This window comes from Pan paniscus, chromosome 20, assembly GCF_029289425.2.
Source record: "Pan paniscus chromosome 20, NHGRI_mPanPan1-v2.0_pri, whole genome shotgun sequence".
Classification (NCBI taxonomy): Eukaryota; Metazoa; Chordata; class Mammalia; order Primates; family Hominidae; genus Pan; species Pan paniscus.
In genome coordinates, this window is record NC_073269.2 from 27960598 (window position 1) to 27976849 (window position 16252).

The window sequence follows — 16252 nt, forward strand, 5'->3', positions numbered from 1 at the left end:
TATTGGTTCAATGAATATACAATGCAGAGACCTAAATGAAGACACATGAATGGGTGTATGTGGACATCAGCTTGCAGCTGGGAAACAGGTGCCTCTCATTCTCCCCAGCAAGTGTGGAAGGTGTCCATGCCCATGAGTGTATAGATCTGGCCTTTTTCTTAATTTGTTCACAACTCCAGGTCTGTTCTGAGTGAATGATGTGCAGATGAGATTTCTCAGGTCATTGGTATGTTTGACCTTGTGGCTGCTGCTTTTGCTGCCACTTCCCCCAAGCCCAACCTGGCTTAAAGTCCAGGCTTTAGGTCAAAAAGACGGAGGGCTTCCTGTGTTCTGGGATGGGAAGTTCTCGATCTGTGGTAGGACTGGGTGTTGGGGTACACTTTAGTTTTGTGCAGGATGTGAGCTGCAGTGGTTTTATTAATTGTGATTGCCCTGGCCTGGTTGTAGCTCTGGGTGGGGAGAAGGAATCAACAGTGGTGTTTCCCCAGATATCCATGTGCCCAGCCCTGGCCTTCCTGCCCTCAGACCCAGAAGTAAGCACCACCACAGACTCTGACTTGCCTCCCTACTCCCTGTACCCCAGATGGGAATACCTTGAAGGCTACAATCTGGAAGTATTATTCTCCTCATTTTAACCAGACCCACATAACACACAGTGTGGGAGTGAGGGTAGGATGGGTGGGGGACCTGGGGAGAACCAGAGTGGAATCATAAATCCTTGGGAAAAGTTAAAGATACAGAAGTGGTGGTAACCTCTCCATGAAGCCCAGCTCCCTACCTGATTCTTGCCACACAGTCCCTCCTACAGACACTGTAGAGTGGCTCTGGGGGTTGTTGGGGATCCCTATAGGCCTGGGCTGCTCTCTGTCCCCACCTGCCTGTGCTCCTTCTCTCTTTTGTTGTTGTTGTTTGTTTGTTTTGTTTTATTTTTCAGATGGCAGTTTCATTCTTGTTGCCCAGGCTGGAGTGCAATGGCACGATTTTGACTCACTGCAACTTCTACCTCCTCAGTTCAAATGATTCTCCTGCCTCAGCCTCCTGAGTAGCTGGGATTACAGGTGCACACCACCACACATGGCTAATTTTTGTATTTTTAGTAGAGAAGGGTTTTCGCCATGTTGACCAGCCTCATCTCAAACTCCTGACTTCAGGTGATCCACCTGCCTCAGCTTCCCAAAATGCTGAGATTACAGCTGTGAGCCACCACACCCGGCCCCTGTGCTCCTTCTCTTTGCCTGCTGTCAGGGCCCTAACGTGGAGAAGGAGGCAGGTCCTCAGCCTCAGGTATAGCTGAATGTCTTTTGGAGTGTTTGAAGCATGCTTTATGTCTTAGAAATTCTAAAAAGTAAAACGAATTCCAATTGTAATGTCTGTTAGTTTTCCTGAGCCAACTGGAAGAAAAGGATTTTTCACCTGAAATTTTTAAGTGACACCCAAGGATAGCCACCAGTGTCTTGGCCATGGAAACCTCCTACGTGCTTCCCACCCCCGATTTGATTTGCAACCTCATGATTGTGTTGTCCTGAACATACTTTCCTCTGATGAGTATGGTTCACACAGTTAACACCACTTCATGAGTTGGGGGCATCATGTAGAGATGAGAATGGATTGCCTTTAGTTACCATTGTGCCTCTTTGTCACCTGAGAGGCCCATTTTTCCTGGCTGATTTCATAAGTGTGTTAGTGTTGTCAGACACCTCTGGACAACTCGAATGACAAGGGGCTGTTGTTTTATAAAGGAAACAAAGGCTTTGGATGTGAAATCCTTCTTTTCTTTTTCCCTTCTTTTAGGTGAAATACTTCGGTTTTTTTTTTAAGGGTAAACAGTGGTATCTCAGCAGGTTTAGTGTGAGAATTGGCATGTGCTAGGTTGTGGTTTCAGTGTGGATGGGCAGTTCCCAAGATAGAGAACCAGATCTCACTGAATTGCAGGAGCCACACTCTTTTTCACATCCCCCACCATGTGCACGTGTGTGTGTGTGTGTGTGTGTGTTTACACATACAGCTCTCACTCTGTCACCCAAGCTGGAGTGCAGTGGCTGAATGATGGGTCACTGCAGCTTCAAACTTTCAGTCTTAAGTGATCCTCCCACCTCAGCCTCCCCAGTAGCTGGGACCACCGGCATGCACCAGCCTGCCTGGCTCTTTTTTTTTTTTTTTTTTTTTTTTTTGGTATTTTTTTAAAGTAGAGACAGAGCCTTGCCATGTTGGGTAGGCTGGTCTTGAACTCCTGAGCTCAAGCAATCCGCCCGCATTGGCTTCCCAATGTACTGAATTACAGACATAGCCACTGTGCCTGGCCTAGTTTTATTATCTGATTACACAAGTATATTTCTTCATAACAATTCACTGAGCTTTACTTGAATGAAGAATTTCTTCATGTATTTCTCTATGCATGTTACATATCAATAAAAAATTACATAGTACATATTTGCACAAAATGCTAACTCACTATCTCAAAATAACAGCAGTATTTTTTTTTTGCTTGTTTCATGGTGAGACACACTCAGAACATGATCATACTTCTCTGCTATCATGACACACTTATTTCACAGTTTTTTATGGCTCTACAAACAATAGAAATAAAGAAGGGGTCTCGTGTGCACTTATGGGGTATACTCAAATGTAGAGAATTTTGCAGCCAACATTATATATGAAAAAACTTACACCTTGATAGGTAAAAGATGAAGGGCCAGCCGGTGTGAGAAATTTTTATGGGATATTTGTTCCCTCACAATATCAGAAACAGAATATTGGTCCACTGCTCTTAACCTACTTCATAAGTTAAGGACAACTTTTTCACAATAAGTTAAGGAGCATTTCTAGGATGCCCTTACTCTTCTGAATGGCCATTATTTGTTAGGTCTTTCTTTCCATGGTATAAAGTAAATGAGGCAATGGTTAGAAATGTATCCCCCCAATAGGGCTCTATAGAAGATTATACTGTAAAGCCTATGATTATACAATAGATTTTAAATTTACTTACTAAAGTTGTGCTAAATAATATTATTTCTTTCTTTCTTTTTTTTTTGAGATGGAGTCTCGCTCTGTTGCCCAGGCTGGAGTGCAGTGGCTTGATCTCGGCTCACTGCAAGCTCCGCCTCCCAGGTTCACGCCATTCTCCTGCCTCAGCCTCCTGAGTAGCTGGGACTACAGGTGCCCACCACCATGCCCGGCTAATTTTTAGCATTTTTACTAGAGATGGGGTTTCACCATGTTAGCCAGGATGGTCTCGATTTCCTGACCTCGTGATCCACCTGTCTCGGCCTCCCAAAGTGCTGGGATTACAAGCGTGAGCCACTGCGCCCAGCAATAATATTATTTCTTTTAATTACTTATTGGATGAACAGAGAAGTACCTATGAAGTTGCTAACACTTGTAGTTGCACATGGAGAAATACGTAGTGTAGGCTCCCTGAGCCTACTCTGCATCCACGGAGATGCAGTTGCAGAGGATTAATGAACAGTGTGCTTGGTTGAAATGAGTAGACCACTTATCTAGCTAACTATTCGGCCTATTTAATTTTAGTTGGTGTTTCGTGGGGACCCTGGCTAAAAAGCTTGCTTCAAACTCTTGGTATCATTCTCCTGATAGTTGAAATAGTAGTGTCTCCCTACTTCACCGTATTCTCTCAAAAGTTATAAATGTTTGCATGCAGTCATCTCCAAAATGTCAAATGGTCTCTTTTAAACCAGAATGACAGAAACTCAAAGACACATGTGACTATGAAGACTGAGGAGATCGAGGCTGCAGGGAATCACAATCGCATCCTTCTCCTGGACCTGAAGAGTACTGCCACTGGTGACAGCTTTCTGGTCTACCTTAGACATGGCAAGCTGGTGGCCAAGTCCAATGCTCATGGCTGAAGTCTGTCTTAACATAAATAAACTAACAACCAACAGTAATTATTTAACAATAATAAGTAATAACAAATAATAATAAGACAAATAAGTGAGAGGGAACACAGATAAAAGGTAATTAATGTCACAATTAATTGTTGTCTCTCTCTGTCTCTCTCTTCCTCAATCTCCATGTGTCACACTTTCACACCCAGGCTGGAGTGCACGTGTGTGGTTACAGCTTATTGCTGATCACTCACCTGCACTCCAGCCAGAATGTGATACAGTAAGAAGACCTAGCTAAAAATAATAATTTTATATATATATATATCACGTCAATTTCAGCATGCAGAAAGGAGCATAAGAAAATAAAAGAGAGAGAAAGAGCAAAGAAGAAAGGAAAAAAAAAAAAAACCACAGCAACTCCGTGTAAGTACTGCGGAAGAAAACTAAAAGTGGAGCTGGAAAAAAAAAAAGAACAGAGGAGGAAAGTCCAAGTATTTTCAGGTACTCTGGAGGCCAAGATGGATGGGACGACCACCTGGGAAAGACCAGGGAGATTAATATCGCAGTGAATCACAATTGCATCCCTCTGCCTTACCTGAACACTACTACTGGTGAGAGCTATCTGGTAGACCTTAGAAATGGCAAGCTGGCAGCCAAGTCCAATGCTCGCAGCCAACATCTGCCTCAAAATTAATAAATAACCAACAGTAAATAATAAGAAAGAAATGATAATGGACAATAATATTACCAATAAATAAATAAGTGTGAGTGAACAAAAATAAAAGGTAATTAAAATCACAATTAACTGTATCTCTCTCTGTCTCTCTGCCTCTCTCTGTCTTTCTGTTTCAGTCTGGGTCTCTGTCTCTCTGTCTTTCTGAATCTCTCTTCCCTGATCTCCGTGTCACACTGTCAAACCCAGGCTGGAGTGAAGGTGTGTGGTCACAGCTCACTGCTGATCATGTACCTGCACTCCAGCCAGGGTGTGACAGATTGAGAAGACCTGGCTAAAAAAAATATGTGTATATATGAAACATCAACTTCAGCATACAGGAAAGAGCGTAAAAAAAAATAAAATAGAGAGAGAGAGAATGAGAGCAAAGAACAAAGAAGAACAACTATAGCAACTCTCTCTAAGTACTGTGGAAGCAAACTGAAAGTGGGGTTAGAAATAAAACAGAGGAACAAGGTCTGAGTAGTCCCAGGTACTCGGGAGGCCAAGATGGGAAGACCACCCGGGTGAGACTGGGGAGATCCAGGCTACAGTGAATCGTCATCACATCTCTCTTCTGGACCTCAATGGTACCGCTGCCAGCAAGAGCCAAATAGTCAACCTTAAACATGGCAAGCTGGCGGCCAAGTCCAACACTCATGGCTGACATCTGTCTAAAATGTATAAACAAATAAACAAACAATAATTTTTTTTTTTTGAGCTGGAGTTTCGCTCTTGTTGCCCAGGCTGGAGTACAGTGGCGTGATCTTGGCTCACCGCAACCTCTGCCTCCCAGGTTCAAGTGATTGTCCTGCCTCAGCCTCTGGAGTAGCTGGGATTACAGGCATGCGCCACCACGCCTGGCTAATTTTGTAGTTTTAGTAGAATTGATGTTTCTTCGTGTTGGTCAAGCTAGTCTAAAACTCCCGACCTCAGCTGGTTTGCCCGCCTCAGCCTCCCAAAGTGCTGGGATTACAGGTGTGAACCACCTCGCCTGGCACATAAATATTTAACAATAACAAAGAAATAACAAACAATGATAAGACCAATAAATAAATAAGTGGGAGTGAACAAAGGTAAAATGTAATTAATATAACAACTAATTGTTGTCTGCCTCCCTGTCTCTCTCTGTTTCTGTCTCTCTGCCACTGTCTGTGTCTCTGTCTCTCTGTCCCTCTCTCCATCGATCTCCATGTGTCACACTGTCACACACACGCTGGAGGGCAGGGGCATGGTAACGGCTCACTGCTGATCCAGCACCTACACTCCAGCCAGGGTGTGACAGTGAGAAGACCTACCAAAAATCAAATTTAAACATCCACGTCAGCGTTCAGGAAGGAGGGTAACAAAAAAGAAAAAAGAAATGGAGCAAAGAACAAAGAAGAAAGACCACAGCAACCCCCTCTAAATACCGTGGAAACAAAATGAAAGTGGGAGTAGAAAAAAAAAAAAGAAGGAAGATGGCCTGAGTAGTCCCAGGTAAATGGGAGGCTGAGATGGGAAGTCCTCCGGGTGACACCGGGAAGATCGTTGCTGCATTGAATCATGATGGCATCCCTCTGCTGGGCCTGAACAATACTACTGCCGGTGAGAGCCATCTGGTCAACCTTATCACCAGCGAGAGCCATCTGTTTGACCTTAGACATGGCAAGCTGGCAACTAATCCAACGCTCGCAGCCAACATCTGTTACAAAATAAATATACAAAAAAACCCAATAGTAGATATTTAACAATAACTAAGAAATAATAGGCTGGGCATGGTGGCTCATGCCTGTAATCCCAGCACTTTGGGAGGCCGAGACGGGCGGATCATGAGGTCAGGAGATTGAGACCATCCTGGCTAACATGGTGAAACCCCGTCTCTACTAAAAATACAAAAAATTAGCTGGGCATGGTGGCGGGCGCCTGTAGTCCCAGCTACTTGGGAGGCTAAGGCAGGAGAATGGCGTGAACCTGGGAGGCGGAGCTTGCAGTGAGCCAAGATCGAGCCACTGCCCTCCAGCCTGGGTGACAGAGCGAGACTCGGTCTAAAAAAAAAAAAAAAAGAAATAATAACAAATAATTTTAAAGACCAATAAATAAATGAGAGTGAAAAAGGGTAAAAGGTAATTAATATCACAATTAAGATCTTCTTCTCTATTTTTCTCTCTCTCTGATTGTCACACTCATGCTGCAGTGTGTCAAAAAAAAATCTAAGAGGTCAACTTCAGCATGCAGAAAGGAACATAGAAAAATAGAGTGAGAGAACAAAGATTTAACACAACAGCAAGTCACTCTAAGTACTGTGGGAGAAACTGAAAGTGGGGTTAGAACCAAAACAGAGGAAGTAGGTCCTAGTAGTCCCAGGTACTTGAGAGGCTGAGATGGGAAGACTACCCTTGTGAGACCAAGATCGAGGCCACAGTGGATCATAATCACATCCCTCTGCTGGACCTGAAACGGTATGGCCACCAGCGAGGCCATCTGGTCGACCTCAGACATGGCAAGCTGGCAGCTAAGCCCAACGCTCATGGTCAATGTCCATCACAAAATATATAAACAAACCAACAGTAAATATTTAACAATATCAAAGAAATAATAACAACAAACATTAAACACCAGTAAATAAATGAGTGGAAGTAAACAAAGGTAAAAAGTAATTAATATTACAATTACAATTAAGATCTTCTTCACTCTTTTTCTCTCTCTCTCTCTCTTCGTCACACCCAGCTGGAGTGTGACCAAAAAATCTAAAAGGTAAACTTTAAAAAAAATTTTTATTATTATTATACTTTAAGTTTTAGGGTACATGTGCACAATGTGCAGGTTAGTTACATATGTATACATGTGCCATGCTGGTGTGCTGTACCCATTAACTCGTCATTTAGCATTAGGTGTATCTTCTAATGCTATCCTTTCCCCCTCCCCCACCCCACAACAGTCCCCAGAGTGTGATGTTCCCCTTCCTGTGTCCATGTGTTCTCATTGTTCAATTCCCATCTATGAGTGAGAACATGTGGTGTTTGGTTTTTTGTCCTTGTGATAGTTTACTGAGAATGATGATTTCCAATTTCATCCATCTCCCTACAAAGGACATGAATTCATCATTTTTTATGGCTGCGTAGTATTCCATGGTGTATATGTGCCACATTTTCTTAATCCAGTCTATCATTGTTGGACATTTGGGTTGGTTCCAAGTCTTGGCTATTGTGAATAGTGCTGCAATAAATATATGTATGCATGTGTCTTTATAGCAGCATGATTTATAATCCTTTGGGTATATACCCAGTAATGGGATGGCTGGGTCAAATGGTAATTCTAGTTCTAGATTCCTGAGGAATCGCCACACTGACTTCCACAATGGTTGAACTAGTTTACAGTCCCACCAACAGTGTAAAAGTGTTCCTATTTCTCCACATCCTCTCCAGCACCTGTTGTTTCCTGACTTTTTAATGATTGCCATTCTAACTGGTGTGAGATGGTATCTCATTGTGGTTTTGATTTGCATTTCTCTGATGGCCAGTGATGCTGAGCATTTTTTCATGTGTCTTTTGGCTGCATAAATGTCTTCTTTTGAGAAGTGTCTGTTCATATCCTTTGCCCACTTTTTGATGGGGTTGTTTTTTTCTTGTAAATTTGTTTGAGTTCATTGTAGATTCTAGATATTAGCCCTTTGTCAGATGAGTAGGTTGCGAAAATTTTCTCCCATTTTGTAGGTTGCCTGTTCACTCGGATGGTAATTTCTTTTCCTGTACAGAAGCTCTTTAGTTTTATTAGATCCCATTTGTCAATTTTGGCTTTTGTTGCCATTACTTTTGGTGTTTTAGACATGAAGTCCTTGCCCAGGCCTATGTCCTGAATGGTAATGCCTAGGTTTTCTTCTAGGGCTTTTATGGTTTTAGGTCTAATGTTTAAGTCTTTAATCCATCTTGAATTAATTTTTGTATAAGATGTAAGGACGGGATCCAGTTTCAGCTTTCTACATATGGCTAGCCAGTTTTCCCAGCACCATTTATTAAATAGGGAATCCTTTCCCCATTGCTTGTTTTTGTCAGGTTTGTCAAAGATCAGATAGTTGTAGATAAGCAGCATTATTTCTGAGGGCTCTGTTCTGTTCCATTGATCTATATCTCTGTTTTGGTACCAATACCATGCTGTTTTGGTTACTGTAGCCTTGTAGTATAGTTTGAAGTCAGGTAGCATGATGCCTCCAGCTTTGTTCTTTTGGCTTAGGATTGACTTGGCGATGCGGGCTCTTTTTTGGTTCCATATGAACTTTAAAGTGTTTTTATCCAATTCTGTGAAGAAAGTCATTGGTAGCTTGATGGGGATGGCATTGAATGTATAAATTACCTTGGGCAGTATGGCCATTTTCACAATATTGATTCTTCCTACCCATGAGCATGGAATGTTCTTCCATTTGTTTGTATCCTCTTTTATTTCATTGAGCAGTGGTTTGTAGTTCTCCTTGAAGAGGTCCTTCACGTCCCTTGTAAGTTGGATTCCTAAGTATTTTATTCTCTTTGAAGCAATTGTGAATGGGAGTTCACTCATGATTTGGCTCTCTGTTTGTCTGTTGTTGGTGTATAAGAATGCTTGTGATTTTTGTACATTGATTTTGTATCCTGAGACTTTGCTGAAGTTGCTTATCAGCTTAAGGAGATTTTGGGCTGAGACAATGGGGTTTTCTAGATATAGAATCATGTCATCTGCAAACAGGGACAATTTGACTTCCTCTTTTCCTAATTGAATACCCTTTATTTCCTTCTCCTGCCTAATTGCCCTGGCCAGAACTTCCAACACTATGTTGAATAGGAGTGGTGAGAGAGGGCATCCCTGTCTTGTGGCAGTTTTCAAAGGGAATGCTTCCAGTTTTTGCCCATTCAGTATGATATTGGCTGTGGGTTTGTCTTAGATAGCTGTTATTATTTTGAGATATGTCCCATCAAAACCTAATTTATTGAGAGTTTTTAGCATGAAGTGTTGTTGATTTTGTCAAAGGACTTTTCTGCATCTATTGAGATAATCATGTGGTTTTTGTCTTTGGTTCTGTTTATGTGCTGGATTACATTTATTGATTTGCATATATTGAACCAGCCTTGCATCCCAGGGATGAAGCCCACTTGATCATGGTGGATAAGCTTTAGGATGTGCTGCTGGATTCATTTTGCCAGTATTTTATTGAGGATTTTTGCATCAATGTTCATCAAGGATATTGGTCTAAAATTCTCTTTTTTGGTTGTGTCTCTGCCCGGCTTTGGTATCAGGATGATGCTGGCCTCATAAAATGAGTTAGGGAGGATTCCCTCCTTTTCTATTGATTGGAATAGTTTCAGAAGGAATGGTACCAATTCCTCCTTGTATTTCTGGTAGAATTCAGCTGTGAATCCATCTGGTCCTGGACTCTTTTTGGTTGGTAAGCTATTGATTCAATAGCTTACCTATTATTATTACCTACAATAATCAGATCCTGTTATTGGCCTATTCAGAGATTCAACTTCTTCCTGGTTTAGTCTTGGGAGGATGTATGTGTCGAGGAATTTATCCATTTCTTCTGGATTTTCTAGTTTATTTGCATAGAGGTGTTTGTAGTATTCTCTGATGGTAGTTTGTATTTCTGTGGGATCGGTGGTGATATCCCCTTTATCATTTTTTATTGCATCTATTTGATTCTTCTCTCTTTTTTTCTTTATTAGTCTTGCTAGCGGTCTATCAATTTTGTTGATCCTTTCAAAAAACCAGCTCCTGGATTCATTAATTTTTTGAAGGGTTTTCTGTGTCTCTATTTCCTTCAGTTCTGCTCTGATTTTAGTTATTTCTTGCCTTCTGCTAGCTTTTGAATGTGTTTGCTCTTGCTTCTTTAGTTCTTTTAATTGTGATGTTAGGGTGTCAATTTTGGATCTTTCCTGCTTTCTCTTGTGGGCATTTAGTGCTATAAATTTCCCTCTACACACTGCTTTGAATGCGTCCCAGAGATTCTGGTATGTTGTGTCTTTGTTCTCGTTGGTTTCAAAGAACATCTTTATTTCTGCCGTCATTTCCTTATGTACCCAGTAGTCATTCAGGAGCAGGTTGTTCAGTTTCCATGTACTTGAGTGGTTTTGAGTGAGTTTCTTACTCCTGAGTTCTAGTTTGATTGCACTGTGGTCTGAGAGACAGTTTGTTTTAATTTCTGTTCTTTTACATTTGCTGAGGAGAGCTTTACTTCTAACTATGTGGTCAATTTTGGAATAGGTGTGATGTGGTGCTGAAAAAAATGTATATTCTATTGATTTGGGGTGGAGAGTTCTGTAGATGTCTATTAGGTCTGCTTGGTGCAGAGCTGAGTTCAATTCCTGGGTATCCTTGTTAACTTTCTGTCTCATTGATCTGTCTAATGTTGACAGTAGGGTGTTAAAGTCTCCCAATATTATTGTGTGGGAGTCTAAGTCTCTTTGTAGGTCACTCAGGACTTGCTTTATGAATCTGGGTGCTCCTGTATTGGGTGCATATATATTTAGGATAGTTCGCTCTTCTTGTTGAATTAATCCCTTTACCATTATGTAATGGCCTTCTTTGTCTCTTTTGATCTTTGTTGGTTTAAAGTCTGTTTTATCAGAGACTAGGATTGCAACCCCTGCCTTTTTTTGTTTTCCATTTGCTTGGTAGATCTTCCTCCATCCTTTTATTTTGAGCCTATGTGTGTCTCTGCACGTGAGATGGGTCTCCTGTATACAGCACACTGATGGGTCTTGACTCTTTATCCAATTTGCCAGTCTGTGTCTTTTAATTGGAGCACTTAGTCCATTTACATTTAAAGTTAATATTGTTATGTGTGAATTTGATCCTGTCATTATGATGTTAGCTGGTTATTTTGCTCATTAGTTGATGTAGTTTCTTCCTAGTCTCGATGGTCTTTACATTTTGGCATGATTTTGCAGTGGCTGGTACCGGTTGTTCCTTTCCATGTTTAGTGCTTCCTTCAGGAGCTCTTTTAGGGCAGTCCTGCTGGTGAAAAATTCTTTCAGCATTTGCTTGTCTGTAAAGTATTTTATTTCTCCTTCACTTGTGAAGCTTAGTTTGGCTGGATATGAAATTCTGGGTTGAAAATTCTTTTCTTTAAGAATGTTGAATATTGGCCCCCACTCTCTTCTGCCTTGTAGAGTTTCTGCCGAGAGATCCGCTGTTAGTCTGGTGGGCTTCCATTTGTGGGTAACCCGAACTCTCTCTCTGGCTGCCCTTAACATTTTTTCCTTCATTTCAACTTTGGTGAATCTGACAATTATGTGTCTTGGAGTTGCTCTTCTCGAGGAGTATCCTTGTGGCATCCTCTGTATTTCCTGAATCTGAATGTTGGCCTGCCTTACTAGATTGGGGAAGTTCTCCTGGATAATATCCTGCAGAGTGTCTTCCAACTTGGTTCCATTCTCCCCATCACTTTCAGGTACACCAATCAGATGCAGATTTGGTCTTTTCACATAGTCCCATATTTCTTGGAGGCTTTGTTCGTTTCTTTTTATTCTTCTTTCTCTAAACTTCTCTTCTCGCTTCATTTCATTCATTTCATCTTCCATCACTGATACCCTTTCTTCCAGTTGAACGCATCGGTTCCTGAGGCTTCTGCATTCTTTACGTAGTTCTCGAGCCTTGGCTTTCAGCTCCATCAGCTCCTTTAAGCACTTCTTTGTATTGGTTATTCTAGTTATACATTCGTCTAAATTTTTTTCAAAGTTTTCAACTTCTTTGCCTTTGGTTTGAATTTCCTCCTGTAGCTCGGAGTGGTTTGATCGTCTGAAGCCTTCTTCTCTCAGCTCGTCAAAGTCATTCTCTGTCCAGCTTTGTTCCGTTGCTGGTGAGGAACTGCGTTCCTTTGGAGGAGGAGAGGTGCTCTGCTTTTTAGAGTTTCCAGTTTTTCTGCTCTGTTTTTTCCCCATCTTTGTGGTTTTATCTACTTTTGGTCTTTGATGATGGTGATGTACAGATGGGTTTTTGGTGTGGATGTCCTTTCTGTTTGTTAGTTTTCCTTTTAACAGACAGGACCCTCAGCTGCAGGTCTGTTGGAGTTTGCTAGAGGTCCACTCCAGACCCTGTTTGCCTGGGTATCAGCAGCGGTGTCTGCAGAACTGCGGATTTTTGTGAACCGCGAATGCTGCTGTCTGATCATTCCTCTGGAAGGTTTGTCTCAGAGGAGTACCTGGCCGTGTGACGTGTCAGTCTGCCCCTAGTGGGGGGTGCCTCCCAGTTAGGCTGCTTGGGGGTCAGGGGTCAGGGACCCACTTGAGGAGGCAGTCTGCCCATTCTCAGATCTCCAGCTGCGTGCTGGGAGAACCACTGCTCTCTTCAAAGCTGTCAGACAGGGACATTTAAGTCTGCAGAGGTTACTGCTGTCTTTTGGTTTGTCTGTGCCCTGCCCCCAGAGGTGGAGCCTACAGAGGCAGGCCGACCTCCTTGAGATGTGGTGGGCTCCACCTAGTTCGAGCTTCCCAGCTGCTTTGTTTACCTAAGCGAGCCTGGGCAATGGTGGGCGCCCCTCCCCCAGCCTCGCTGCCGCCTTGCAGTTTGATCTCAGACTGCTGTGCTAGCAATCAGCGAGCCTCCATGGGCATAGGACCCTCCGAGCCAGGTGCGGGATACAATCTCCTGGTGCGCCGTTTCCTAAGCCCGTTGGAAAAGTGCAGTATTAGGGTGGGAGTAAAAGGACAGCAAGTCATTCTAAGTACTCTGGAAACAAACTGAAAGTGGGGTTAGAAAAAAAATAGGAAGAAGGTCTCAGTAGTCCCAGGTACTCAAGGAGGCCAAGATGGGAAGACCACCCGGGTGAGACTGGGGAGATGAAGGCTGCAGTGGATCACAATTGCATCCCTCTGCTGGACCTGAATGGTACTGCCACAGGTGAGATTCATCTAGTGAACCTTAGACATGGCAAGCTGGCAGCTAAGTCCAAGGGTCATGGGTGGCATCGGTCTCAAAATTAATAAACAAAAATACCAACAGTAAAAAAAAATTAACAATAACAAAGAAATAACAAACAATATTAAGGACCAAAAGTAAATAAGTGGGAGTGAAAAAAAAAAAAGGTAATTAATATCACAATTAAGATCTTCTCTCTCTGTCTCTCTCCTTTTGTCACATCCAGGCTGAAGTGTGACAAATGAAAAATAACCTAAAAATTCAACTGCAATGTGCATGAAAGACCATAGGAAAATAAAGAAAAGAACAAACAAGAAAAACAACAGCAAGTCACTCTAAGTACTGTGGAACAAATTGAAAGTGGGGTTAGTCTGTAATATTGTTTGTTATTCTTTCTTTCTTATTGTTAAATATTTACTGTTTGGTTTTTTTATTTATTTTGAGACTGATATCAGCCTCAAGGCTTGGACTTAGCTTCCAGCTTACCATCTTTAAGGCTGACCAGATGACTCTCTCTATGCCATGTCTAAGGTTGACTGGATGGCTCTTGCTGGAGGTAGTACCATTCAAGTCCAGCAGAGGGATGCCATCGCAATTCACTGTGGCCTCATCTCCCCGGTCCCACCCAGGTGATCTTCCCATCTCAGCCTACTGAGTACCTGGGACTACTCAGACCTTCTTCCTCTGTTTTTTTTTTTCCTAAACACACTTCCAGTTTGTTTCCACAATACTTAGAGTGACTTGTTGTTGTTTATCTTCTTTGTTCTTTTGTCTCTCTATTCTCCTATGCTCCTTCCTGTATGCTGAAGCTAATCTTTGTTTTTGTTTTTTTTTTTTTTTTTGGTCACACTCCAGACTGGGTGTGACAAAGAGACAGACAGAGAGAGAGTGTGTGTGTGAGAGAGAGAAAATACATCTTAATTGTGGTACCAATTACCTTTTACCTTTGTTCACTCCCATTTATTTATTTATTGGTCTTTAATATTGTTTGTTATTTTTTGTTATCGTTATATATTTACTGTAGGTTTTTAAATATATTTTGAGACAGATGTTGGTTGCAAGCATTGGACTTAGCCGCCAGCTTTTCATGTCCAAGGTCTACCAGATGGCTCTGGCCTTGCCATGTCTAAGGTCGTCCATATGACTCTTGCCAGTGGCAGTACCGTTCAGGTCCAGCAGGAAGATACGATCATGATTCACTGTGGCCTTGACCTCCCTGGTCTTGCCCAGGTGGTCTACCCATCTCTGCCTCTTGAATACCTGGGACTACTCGAACCTTCTTCCCGTTTTTTTCTAACCTCACTTTCAGTTTCTTTCCACAGTACATAGAGTGATTTGCTGTTGTTTTTCTTCTTTGTTCTTTTCTCCCAGTATTTTCCTACACTCCTTCCTGCATGCCGAGGTTGACGTTTTGTTGTGTGACTACCTGGATAAGACTGGAAAGATCAAGGCTGCAGTGAATCAGGATTGCATCCCTCTGCTGGAGCTGAATGGGACTACTGCCAGCAAGAGCCATATGGTTAACCTTAGACATAGCAAAACGTGAGCCATCTGGAGGACCTTAGACATGGCAAGGCAAGAGCCATCTGGTTGACCATAGACATAGCAATCTGGTGGCTAAGTCCAATGCTTACAGCCAACAGCTGTCTCAAAATAAACAAACAAAAAACCCAACAGTAAATATTTAACAATAACAAAGAAATAATAACAAACAATATTAAAGAAAATAAATAAGGAGGAGTGAAAAAGGTAGAGTACAATAAATATCACAATGAAGATTTTCTCCTCTCTCTTTCTCTCCATTTGTGACACCCAGGCTGGAGTGTGACAAAAAAAAAAAAAAAAAAGAAAGAAAAGAAAATAGGTTAACTTCAGCTTACAGGAAGAAGTGTAGGAAAATAGAGAAAAGAACAAAGAAGAAAAACAATAGCAAGTCACTGTAAGTACTGTGGAAATAAACTGAAAGTGGGTTGAGAAAACAAACAAACAAACAAAAAACAGAAAAAGAAGTTCTGAGTAGTCCCGGGTACTTGGGAGGCTGAGATGAGAAGAACACCCAGGTGTGACCAGGGAGATTGAGGCTGCAGTGAATCACGATCACATCCTTCTGCTGGAACTGAACAGTACTGCTACCAGTGAGAGCCAAGTGGTGAATCTTCGACATGGCAAGGGAAGAGCCATCTGGTCAACCTTATACATGTCAGGGTGAGAACCATCTGGTCAACCTTAGACATGGCAAGCTGACAGCTAAATCCAATGCTCACTGCCAATGTCTCTCAAAATAAATAAACAAAAAAAGTAAATATTTAACAATAACAAAGAAATGATAACAATATTAAACACCAATAAATAAATGAGAGTTAACAAAGGTAATTAATATCACAATTAAGATCTTTCTCTCTCTCTCCTCTGTGTGTGTGTCTCTCCCCTTTGTCACACCCAGGCTAGAGTGTGATAAAAAATATTTAAAAGGTCAACTTCACTGAGGAGGAAGGAGCATAGGAAAACACAGAAAAGAGCAAAGAAGAAAAACAACAGCAGGTCACTGTAAGTACTTTGGAAACAAACTATCAGTAGGGTTAGATAAAAAACAGAGGAAGAAGGTTGTTTCAGGTACACGGGAGGCCAAGATGGATAGATCACCCAGGTGAGACTGGGAACATTGAGGTCACAGTGAATCACGATCGCATCCCTCTGCTGCACATAAACTGTACTGTCACCAGCGAGAGCCATCTGCTCGACCTTATACATAGCAAGGCAAGAGATACCTAGTTGACCTTAGACATGGCAAGCTGGCAGCTAAGTCCAATGCTTGTGGCTGAGATCT

The 16252-nt window shown here is 42.0% G+C and overlaps 1 protein-coding gene across 1 annotated transcript in view; it reads right to left on the reverse strand.

Annotated features, from left to right (window-relative positions):
- Positions 1–2689: 2689 nt before the first annotated feature.
- LOC100985080 (zinc finger protein 91) overlaps positions 2690–16252 on the reverse strand; it is a 254457-nt gene continuing 240894 nt past the window's right edge. The window contains 2 exon segments of the mRNA XM_034946629.4: positions 2690–3300; positions 7632–7653. Coding sequence (XP_034802520.3) covers positions 3196–3300; positions 7632–7653 — 127 coding nt within the window. The 3' untranslated portion in view covers positions 2690–3195.